General features: G+C 51.5%; 1 protein-coding gene across 2 annotated transcripts in view; it reads right to left on the reverse strand.

Moving 5' to 3' along the window:
* Positions 1 to 558: 558 nt before the first annotated feature.
* SCNN1A (sodium channel, non voltage gated 1 alpha subunit) overlaps positions 559 to 10,761 on the reverse strand; it is a 28,710-nt gene continuing 18,507 nt past the window's right edge. Inside the window, exons 1-13 of one of the 2 annotated variants that reach the window (XM_014957192.1) lie at positions 8,844 to 9,001; positions 8,105 to 8,478; positions 7,432 to 7,687; positions 6,361 to 6,548; positions 4,721 to 4,821; positions 3,735 to 3,898; positions 3,288 to 3,386; positions 3,001 to 3,118; positions 2,668 to 2,746; positions 2,291 to 2,348; positions 2,106 to 2,161; positions 1,473 to 1,548; positions 559 to 1,245 (exon numbers count right to left, since the gene is read on the reverse strand). In XM_014957192.1, coding sequence (XP_014812678.1) covers positions 919 to 1,245; positions 1,473 to 1,548; positions 2,106 to 2,161; positions 2,291 to 2,348; positions 2,668 to 2,746; positions 3,001 to 3,118; positions 3,288 to 3,386; positions 3,735 to 3,898; positions 4,721 to 4,821; positions 6,361 to 6,548; positions 7,432 to 7,687; positions 8,105 to 8,478; positions 8,844 to 8,861 — 1,914 coding nt within the window. In that variant the 5' untranslated portion in view covers positions 8,862 to 9,001 and the 3' untranslated portion in view covers positions 559 to 918. Of the gene's footprint in view, positions 1,246 to 1,472; positions 1,549 to 2,105; positions 2,162 to 2,290; positions 2,349 to 2,667; positions 2,747 to 3,000; positions 3,119 to 3,287; positions 3,387 to 3,734; positions 3,899 to 4,720; positions 4,822 to 6,360; positions 6,549 to 7,431; positions 7,688 to 8,104; positions 8,479 to 8,843; positions 9,002 to 10,761 lie in introns of those variants that run through there. The other variant, XM_014957191.1, reaches the window with a different exon arrangement.

The following is a 10,761-nucleotide window of genomic DNA, read 5'->3' on the forward strand; positions in this document are numbered from 1 at the left end:
CAGAATCTTCTAGGTTGGAAGGGACCTTAAAGATCGTCTTGTCCAACCGTCAACCTAACTGACAAATATAGACACCCACACAACAAACAAGGAGCATCATCACTAAACCATACCTCCCAGCACTACATCAACCTGTCTTTTGAACACCTCCAGGGATGGTGCCTCAAATAGCTGGACGTACATGCGTATGGTATATCACAAGGAAGGAGACTTCTATGCAGCTAAGATCTACCAGCGCTCATAGGTAGCTTGAAAAGGGAGCCCTTATTCTGCCAGGGGTATTTTGCCCCAACCTGAGAATGACAGTGCCACCTCCCCAGAGTATTGTCCATAACATAAATTATGTCAGTGGCTGTCATCTTTCAGGGCTATACAGGTAGCCTCTCTGGGAGGCAGGGTGGGCAGCTTGGTCTTCAAATCAAAGCTGGACATTAAGAATTAGGAAAGAGCAATCAGTTTCCAACCTTAGGGAAATCTTAACAAACTCAGCCTGTGGAAAGACTTGTACCCCAGCTGAGATGCCGTTCCTGTCCCGTGTCATACCACAGAGGAGGCCAGTCACACCTGCCAAACCTCTTTAATTAATGACAGACCAGAACTGTGGCAGCATCCTTGCTGCAGGGAAAAGAAAGCGTGCGTGCACACGTAAGGAGTGGAAGTAAACCAAGTTGACATCTCCCCCATACATACTCTAGATCAACTCTCATCCCTGGTGATCCCCAGAGCAATAGTATTTTATGAGACCGAAGAATTCACCTACAGTAGTGAAAGTAAGGAACCCAGACCAGCCACAGCGCAGTCTTCTGCCATGGTCCAGGTAGAGCACCCCAGAAATTAGGAAATATGCAGGTCCCACAGGGAAAGCGTGCAACCTCTGCTCTGATTGCCACCCATCTGAACTGTGGAATAAGCCATGCCTCACTCGCGTCCCACCTCACCATCCCTGCTCAGCCCACGCGGTTCCAGGCTGTTGTAGGATGGCAGCGTGGTCACTACAGCCTCAACGGTGAAGCGGTGTGGAGCACCGAGACCTGGCGCCTCGTCTTGGAAAGCAGTGTTATCGTGACTGTTTGGAGGGGGTCCCGGTGGGGAGAGCTGCTGCCGGGAGCGGAACCAGCGTAAGGCCAAGATAAAGGTGATGACGATGAAATCCAGAATTAGCTCTGCAAGCTCCATCACAGACAGGACAGAGGATCCGAACCAGAGACTCCACTGGTTCCCAAGCTGGGACAGCAGAGTCACTACCTGCAAGAGATGGAGAAAGGGCAGTGAGGGCAACCCTCATTCCAGCCTTTTGCCTCTTTGCCTGGTCCCACTCACAGTGGGCCTGTGGTGCTGGGGGGTTCCTCCCACCCTGCCACAGGAAAAGAGATCAGATAACCAGCAATGCTGCTGGAACGAACACCCGCCAATACAGAGGGACATCATGGAGGAATGGGTGGCTAGAGAGGACGTGGCAGTAAAGTGCATACCGTGAAGGCTGGCGACTCCCCATTGGTCTTGTAGTTCCACTCCTCAAAAAAGATATTCACTTTGGCAACGCCGTTCCTGTAAATGAACGATGGGGCTCAGTAACCCCAAATCCACAATCCTTGCATTTCTTCACCAAGCTCAACTGTCTTCTTTGTCCCCTTCTGCCCCCCACCCTCCTCCCATCTATACTACCCAGAGACTCTTCCCCATCTCCACAGTTCCCTCATTCTGCACTAAAGATTGTAATCTTTGGGACTCACAGTGAACTTCTGAGACTGTGCTGTGAAGCCCAATGCTTGTGGCATCCTATGTTGGCTAAGTACAAGCTCCTCCATGGTTCTGCTTCCCATTCTTCCACTAGCCCTTACTGTGACTCCAGACTACACAGCAGCAGTCTAGGACTTACATTTTTCACACTATTGGCTGACCCTTTTCAGACTCTCCACTGGGATTCACAGTCCTTGCTGAAGTCTCAGTTTATCTTTACTCTGACTCCAATCCACTGGCCTTGTCCATGGGTCCCATGCCTAATCTCTTCCCACCAGTGATTTCATCTGAACTATGGCCCCCCAAAACACACTGCATAGGTATGGTTTCTGGTTTGGATGCAAGCTCTGTCAAGGGGCTCTCACCTCTTAGATGTGATATTGTATTTGTTCTGTTGTGATAGCATGTAAAAAACCCAGTCCTGAAATGAAAGCGCAATACATTGTGTTACATGACCGCAGTGTCACCTCCTGTAGGTTTAGTATCGGTTGAGGAAGGACTAAAGGGGAGTTTGGAGCAGTTCTGGGGAGCCAGGAAACCCTCTCCTTACCTCTGAGACAGCAGAAGGCCAACGGGAGTATCCAGCTGACAGCTGGTATTCTGTCATTCTGGAAGACAAGAGGCCATGTTAGCTGTTGAAGTGGTAGGAGCCACAAGGCCAGGTCTCTCAATCCCCAGACACACCTGGAAACTCCCTCCCAGGTTAAAGTTCTCCCCACTTGCAACTGAGCTTCTGCACAGTCCTCAGGAGCTCACTCCCGAGCGGACACTGATGCTCTTTGGCCATTTTGGCTTCCTGATGGGAGAAGTATCATTTCAGGTTGCAGCTCAGTCATTGACTTGAGCTTTTGCCCTGGTCAGTGAATGCTTTCCAAGATCTCTAGGAATAAAGACTTCCCAGTCTACCTGGCTGACGATCAAACTTACTTGCAAGGTTTCCGACATTTGTGGAAACAGCCCAGCACGTCAGCTTTGAATTCGGCCAGGAGTTTGTAATAGCAGTAGCCTGAGAAGCAGAGAAAGTAAATCCAGGTAAGCTCACAGTAGCTGTATACAAAAGTTGATGTGGGACAGAGAAGGGATTCCAGAGAAAGTTTCCTGCCACAAGCTCAGAGGGGCTAACCATCCAAGACAAGAGTGTCTTTTGGATGTCCCACACCGGGAAGCTCACTGAAGACAATGAGGAGATGTACTGGGACATGAGGTGGCCCAAAGAGGTTTAGGTGGGGATGAGCTTTACTACTCTTCCTGTTCACTTACCCCAGGCTACATGCTTTGTGTAGTCACAGTACTCTGCCCTGGCGGGTAAGGGGTAGAAATAATACGCGCAGCCACAGCGCTCTACCATGTTGAGCTGAAAGCAGGAGCGAATGCAGACCTGGAAGCACGTGAGGTAGAAAAGGTTGAGCAAGGGAACCAAACCTACTGCAGCCTGCATCACGTCACACTATTAGCAGTCCCCACAAACAAGCGTGGCTGTTAGGGGACCGAAGCATTCCAGGGAAGTAGGGAAATGAGCTGGCAGAGGATCAGCGATAAGGGGTTACCTGTTCGGTGTAGCGGGATGAGTAGAGGTTTTGCACGGGGACATCACTGCCATCCTCTGTGCAGTCACTGTAACTGCCCCCCAGACGCACAGTCATCTCCTAGAATATCAAATGGTCATTGTGCAGAACGACTGGCACTTTGCTGCCTTCCTTCTACACTTCCATGCCACTTGCTGCTTGTCCATCAGTTATCCGCTCTTCATGCTCTCCTCTGGATACCAGCTCCCTCTGCTTCCCTTCATTTTGTTGTTCACTAATAAATTGCAATCAAATGTTTCTCGTCTAGCCCAGTAAGCTCCTCTTCTTCACCTCCCTTCACTCCATGTGATTAATCCTCTCCCTTAAACACACACTGAGTCCATGACAACCCATCTGTATCTATCTACTAAGTTAATCTTCCCCCACCGAAGTTCAAATCCCCGCTGCTTACCCCTGCTGCTTCCTCACCTTTCTCATGCTGATGGAGGTCTCAATACCTGGACGCACATTGAAACCCCCATCATCCATGAAGGCTGGCTCATTCTGATCATGGACCATGACCCTGGCTCCTGTCACCGTGGATAACAGAGGGATGAAATCATTCTGTTCGGTGCGCACCACCAGAGAGAGACCTGAGGGAAAGTCAGAGAGCAAGGGATGTCATGGTGGGATGTTGTGCAGGAGAAAAGAGCCAGCAGAATGGCTAGAAGTGAGTCTGTAAGAGATAAAGGAAGAGAAACATCAACAAGGGCTGCACCAAATCTGGGCAGCAACGGAGAGTGGCTGGAGAGAGGGCAAAGACAAAGCTGGAGGCTCCAGGAGAAAACTGTGGCTTAGGAAAAGCAGAACTAGGAATTGAGAGAGATTTCATGGAGAGACTCAGAGCCGGATGGAAGAAAAGCCAGAAGATTGGGCCTAGCCAGATGGAAGAAAAGCCAGAAGATTGGGCCTAGAGAGATTTCAGGAGATTTGGGAACACAAGCAGGTTCAGTTGCTGGATACAGGAAAAAAAGGAAGGAGGAGGCCAAGACCAGGCTCTTGGGAGCACAGCACTGGAGCTCAACAGAGGACTTCAGGAAGGGTCAGCACAGGTCCAGAGGGAGCAACGAACATAACGATCAGGCACTGATGGAAGAGAGAGAGTTCAGTGGGGCAACAGTGAGGGGCAGCCACGTCTATGAGAATCCATCTCCACATGGGTGAAAATGGAGCTTGGGTGAAACAAAGCAGGGCTGCAGTCTGCCACCACCACTGAAAACACATCAGGATCCCATAACTCCTGGGAAAACGCGTCCATGAGAATCCATCTCCACATGGGTGAAAACGGAGCTTGGGTGAGACAAAGCAGGGCTGCAATCTGCCACCACCACCAAAAGCACATCAGGATCCCATAACTCCTGGGAAAACAGAGCTGAGCTGTTCTCCTGACTCACCAAAGAGTGCCTCTCACCCACCGTTATTGATCCCAGGCAGTGAGGAGGTCCACAGGCTGCTGCTGTTGTCGTTAAAGGTATAGCAGTTCCCGTACAAGGGATGGTGGAAGTGGGTGTAATTCCTGAGATGGGAACAGAAACATTCACATGGGGTGAGAAGGGCTGCGAGACCAAAGGGAAGGGCTTCCTGAAAGGAGCAACCCTGTTTTCCACCTGCAGGGAGAGGGGCTTACAGCAGATGGGCAGTATTTGTTATGTAAACTCGCTCCAACCGGAAAACCAATTAAAATGTGCTGTAAAAAATGTCCTGGAGCTGGACAGGTTTTTACACCAGGTTTTTTCAGACTGCTAACTCTTGAGAGCCCAAATAGGTTTTAGCAGTAGTAGCAATTACTGTATTATCTTCCTGGTACTGACAAAACTCTTAGCTCTTCCTGCTCCTTTTCCTCCCTTACTGGTAGGTGTCATCTCACTACCTCTTTGAGGCTTTTGTCGGTAATGGCAGGAGAGAAGTGGGATATTGTTTTTATTTTTTTTTTGGTAACAACTCTCTCTTTTCTTCCTCCCGTATGTGGGCTGACACATACCACTTCACCACTGTACAGAGCAGAATAAAGAGACTTCTACACTGTCCATTGCACCCACATGGGAGTTTGCACCACAATAAGTATTTAATTTGTGTGAAACCCAGGAAAAAGAGAACCGTCCACTGAGGTCCATAGTTTCAGGTCACAGAAACTGTGACCCCGGTGAGAACCACCCACAGGAAAGACTCATGAGACGTCATCAATGGAAACTGAACAAGGAACAACCCCACCTTGAGAAAGAGGTTCTCTAATGCAGGTTTCTATTTTTTTTTTGGTAACAACTCTCTCTTTTCTTCCTCCCGTATGTGGGCTGACACATACCACTTCACCACTGTACAGAGCAGAATAAAGAGACTTCTACACTGTCCATTGCACCCACATGGGAGTTTGCACCACAATAAGTATTTAATTTGTGTGAAACCCAGGAAAAAGAGAACCGTCCACTGAGGTCCATAGTTTCAGGTCACAGAAACTGTGACCCCGGTGAGAACCACCCACAGGAAAGACTCATGAGACGTCATCAATGGAAACTGAACAAGGAACAACCCCACCTTGAGAAAGAGGTTCTCTAATGCAGGTTTCCTGAATTCATAGAATCATAGAATTGTCTAGGTTGCCCTGAATTCATAGAATCATAGAATCATCTAAAAAAATAAATAAGAAATAAGCAATTAAAAAACCCCCCACTAAACTATATTCTTAAGGACCATGTCAACCCATCTTTTGAACACCTCCAGGGATGGTGCCTCAACCACTTCCCTGGGCAGCCTATTCCAATGCTGGATGACCCTTTCCATGAAGAAACATTTCCTAATATCCAATCTAAACCTCCCCTGGCGCAACTTGAGGCCATTTCCCCTTGTCCTATTCCCCTCAGACCCAGGCACAAAACAGGGGTGTTGTTAGGATTTCCCCTTGTCCTATTCCCCTCAAGACCCAGGCACAAAACAGGGGTGTTGTTAGGAAGACAAGGGTGGGATGTTTCCTCCACTTACGCCTTGTCACACCCTCAGACCCAGGCACAAAACAGGGGTGTTGTTAGGAAGACAAGGGTGGGATGTTTCCTCTACTTACGCCTTGTCACACGTCGCTTCGTTGAAGCGGCAAGCGTAGATGAAATTCTCAAAGTCAGACTCATCCAGGGCTTTGGCATCAGGCATCTGCGCCAGGATATTGATGTAGTGAAAGCTGTACCATTCCCGCACGGCATCCACCCCCGAGGAATACGCCTGATGGAAACAGTCCTTGTTGTTTTCACTGCACTGTTAAGGAGAGAAGGAGAAAACCAGCCATGTCAGGGAAGGCTTGTCCCAGAGGCGAGGCTGTGGTTGTGGATTAGCTGTGCTCCCTCAGCATGGGGTGGAGAAGAACCTGAGGGAGTGGACAAGCTCCACAGCGCTCCTGCACTCCACCAAAAGGTGATCAGCAGGATGGGGAAAAGCAAACCCAGGGCAGCTCCTCAGTGGAAGGGAAACACCAGATGAAGGAGCAAGGCTGAATAAAATCCAGGAGGCCAACGGGTCCCAGTGAGTTGTGCAGGGTGGTCTGCTGCACACAAATTCTATGCGGTATAAAACCAGAAGCTTTTAATTCTTGAGTAGGGAGCCCTTCCTTCAGGGTGTGTCCAGAAAAACCTTTGTGATCCTGTGTGAACTCTAGTTAACTGGCGAGCGATTAGCTTCGGTTCTTTGCTGCCTTTTAAAATGCAAACACAGACACCCTAGGGCGAAGAAGCTGCTACCTAGGAGCAAATGTGACCATGACCACATTTCACATGGCCCACAGCCATCCAATACTTTCCCCTTTGCTATTATTGGGCAACACTGCTGTTTATGCTAATAAACAGGTTGCCAAAAGGCAACTACAAGGCTGATGCAGCCCCCGCAGGAAGGACAAGGTTTCCCTGCCCTACCTAGGAAAAGATGGGCACTGATGTGGACAAGTCTTCTCGGGCCTGCATAAGCAGGAACAGGGAGCAGGATTGTGTTGGGCAAAGGATTCAACTCTATCTTTGTCTGTCATTAGCAACAGCCAGGGTAGATTAATCAGACTTCTTGGTAAGGAAAAGCATGGCCAAGGGTCTAACAAGACAGTAGGTAGGCAGAGCCCAGAGTGGGCAGGACACAGAATATCTAGGGATCTCACCAGAACAAAGCCAATTTTCCAGTCGTTCTTGTCCACCGAGGGACTGTTCTCTGGCAAGTTGACTAAGTTGTCCCGCTTCTGCCTTCGCAGCGGATGGCGCTGGACGTGATGGAGCAGGCTCCTTGAGCTACGCTTTTGTGTGGACGGCGTGGACCAGTCACTTCGTGCCAGAGACATGTTGTAGTCATAAAGGTCTAGCAGCGTCTGATGGGTGATCTGGTCCAGCTCATCCAACTTCTTCCGGATGGCGCTGTATCTAGACGGGGGAGGAGAGAGGAGCCTAAGGTTTAGGGCTGGATACACATAAGCAGCTTGGAACAAGATGTGCGGCAGTTTGCTGGGGTGATTCAGGACATCCCTGCCAGCAGCTGCAAATCCAACCCCTTGCTGGAGGCTACCATCCTTGCCAGAGAGGAGAAAATGCATCTGCATTTGTCCCGAGGCAGTTTACAGTGCAGCCTGCTAACATCCACCACCCAGAAGAGCTGCCTAAACTAACATGCCTTACTGTGAACGCCCCGCAGCAGCAAGGGACTGTGAAAAGTGTCCTTTCCACTGCCACTGCTTCCGAAGGGGACAGTCAAGGACCATGAGGAGAACAAAGGTGTACGTGCCTTTATCCTGTGCCCACAAAAGTCAAGGCAGTTGACAGCTCTGGGAGCCTATTTCTTACCTGTACGGATTGAGGGTGCAGAGTGTCACGGCTGGGAAAGTCAGCCTGTCAGAGTTAAGGTTGAGGTTGAGGTTGACGGGGTAGCTGAAGTACTCCCTGTAGAGGATCCCAAACTGCCAGTACATTAAGCCAAAGGTGAGAAAGAAGAGAACGGACCAGAAGGCTGTCTTCATCTTATTCTTTTTGGAGCACACAAGGCGGATAGCCCCATGGATGGTCGTGTTGCTGCAGAAGAACTGGAATAGCTCCTGGTAGGAACCGTAGAATTCGATGAGACCCTCCCGTTCCTCTTCTTTCTGCTGCTGCTCCTCTTCTTGCTTACATTGCCCAGTTTTCTCCCCTCCTGGCATCTTCCCCGTCTTCAGAGAGCCACCCTACAGCACAAACTCAGAATTAGGGGGTCGCTCTGCCAGACCACAGGTCGGGGAAGCCCTGCCCGGTGCAAAACCTGGCTCTGCATCGCTGTCTCCCCAAAACCCCCCTCCTCCCTGACCCCCATCCTAGGGCACCCCACCAAAACCCCTCTCCTCCCTGACCCCCATCCTAGGGCACCCCACCAAAACCCCTCTCCTCCCTGACCCCCATCCTAGGGCACCCCACCAAAACCCCTCTCCTCCCTGACCCCCATCCTAGGGCACCCCACCAAAACCCCTCTCCTCCCTGACCCCCATCCTAGGGCACCCCACCAAAACCCCTCTCCTCCCTGACCCCCATCCTAGGGCAGGGCCGCCGGACTGACGGGAGGCGCCGTGCCCATGGCCAGGACCGGGGGCCGGGGCCGGGACCGATGTGCTCTCCCCCGGCGCTGCCGACTCTCCCGCAGCCTCCCCGGCTGAGCTGGGACCGGTTCCTTTCCAGTTGGAGCCAGCACCCCGCCCGGCTCCTGCCCTGCCAGCCTCTCCCCGCCCGCCCCTCCTTCCTCCTCCTCCTCCTCCTCCTGCCCCTTCCCCTTCCCCCCCTCCCCGGGCGTCGCTCCCGGGGAAGAAAAGCCTCTTTTAAACTCTCAAGTATCCCTGGCCGGGCAGAGGCGGTCGAGGGACGGGGGACGAGCCGGGGCGGTGACCTTGGCGGCGTCGGTGGGGGTCAAGGCGCGGCCGGTGGGCGGCAGGTCCCCCCCTTTTTCCCCCCCCAACCCCCGGTCCTGCCGGAGGGCAGCCCTGCCCTGGCCAGGTACGGCTGCGGAACAGCCTGTCCCTCCTTCTTCTCCTTCTCCTCCTCCTCCTCCTCCCACCCCTCCACCCCGTCGGGGACGCGGCGTCCCAGCGAGCTGAGGTGATGCAGAAAGAAATTTGGCAGCCCCTTCACCCCCACCTTCCTCCCCGGTACACCTTCCCGGGGTGAAGGGGGGGAAGGACCGGTGGTGAGGGCTTTTTAGCTGCCTTAATTGCCAAATTCTGTATTTTGAAGGGCAAAGCCGAGGCCGGTGGAGAGTTGGGGGTGAGATTTGCCAGCAGGATGGGGCTGGGGGCAAGGGAGGCTGGTGGCGACGGGGCGATACGCATGAGGTGGCATCGCCTTGGCTGGTTCATTAACTAAAGAAATCGTTTGTAATCCAGAACTACCTGGCCGGGAACGTGTTCCACGGGTCTGTGCCGGGGAAACCGAGGCCTCCCGTTGTTACCCAGAGCCTTGCGGTGGTTTTTCGGACCACAGAAATGAACACCCATACCCAAATGTGACCAGGAGTCTCCAACATCCCCCCGCCGTTATAAGTGGAACCTCTTTCCCAATCCTTTTTCCAATTTTCTTCCGGACCAGCTCTCTCTCTCTGAGGTTTTAACTTCTCTCTTTCCTCCGTGAGTACCTCCTTCAGCTCAGTCCTTGTTGGGAGTCACCTCACACTCAATTTCGATCCTTGTTGGAGTTAGCAGTGGTTTGGTTAGTGACTCAAAATACACAGCCACTTTTACCTCTTCACGTTGCAAAATACCGTGCTCGAAAACGGCGAGTCCACCTCCGGGGCTGGCAGTTGGGTGCCAGGAACAGCCTCGTGACAACTGCTCGTTGGAAACCTACAGCCACATCTCAGGGCTTTCCCCCAGCTCCGTCCCCCGTTAAAAAGCAAAGGGAAGCAAAAGCACCGTTTATTCTGGAGTTCTAAACATCATCAGATCTCAAGCGATTTATTTTGGACGGCAAAGGGAAGCAAAAGCACCATTTCTTCTGGTGCTTCTGATCATCTTCTGATGATGTTCTAAACATCATGAGCTCTCAAGCGATTTATTTTGGACTTTCATCAAAAACGAGTTGCAAAAAGTGGCAGGGATACCCTAAAGAGTGCCTGTTACCAAGCAGCTTCCTCAGAGCATTAAAAACTCCTTTCTAGGTGGGACTGATGGTCCGTGCATCTCTGTATCCCCTCTGGGGCAGTGCCACAGGAGAGAGGCTGGGGTTGGTCTCTTCTTCCAAGTTACAGACGATAGGACAAGGGGTAATGGCTTCACGTTGCACCAGGGGAAGTTCAGTTTGGATATTAGGAAACATTTCTTTACTGAAAGGGTTGTCAGGCATTGGAATGGACTGCCCAGGGAGGTGGTGGAGTCACCATCCCTGGAGGTATTTAAGAAACGTGTAGACATGGCTCTTCAGGGCATGCTCTAGTGCCCAAGATTATTGGTTTGTGGGGGGGGGTTTTGGGTGGGGTTGTGGGGGTGGGG

The sequence above is a fragment of the Calidris pugnax genome, unplaced genomic scaffold, assembly GCF_001431845.1.
Source record: "Calidris pugnax isolate Ruff unplaced genomic scaffold, ASM143184v1 scaffold225, whole genome shotgun sequence".
Classification (NCBI taxonomy): domain Eukaryota; kingdom Metazoa; phylum Chordata; class Aves; order Charadriiformes; family Scolopacidae; genus Calidris; species Calidris pugnax.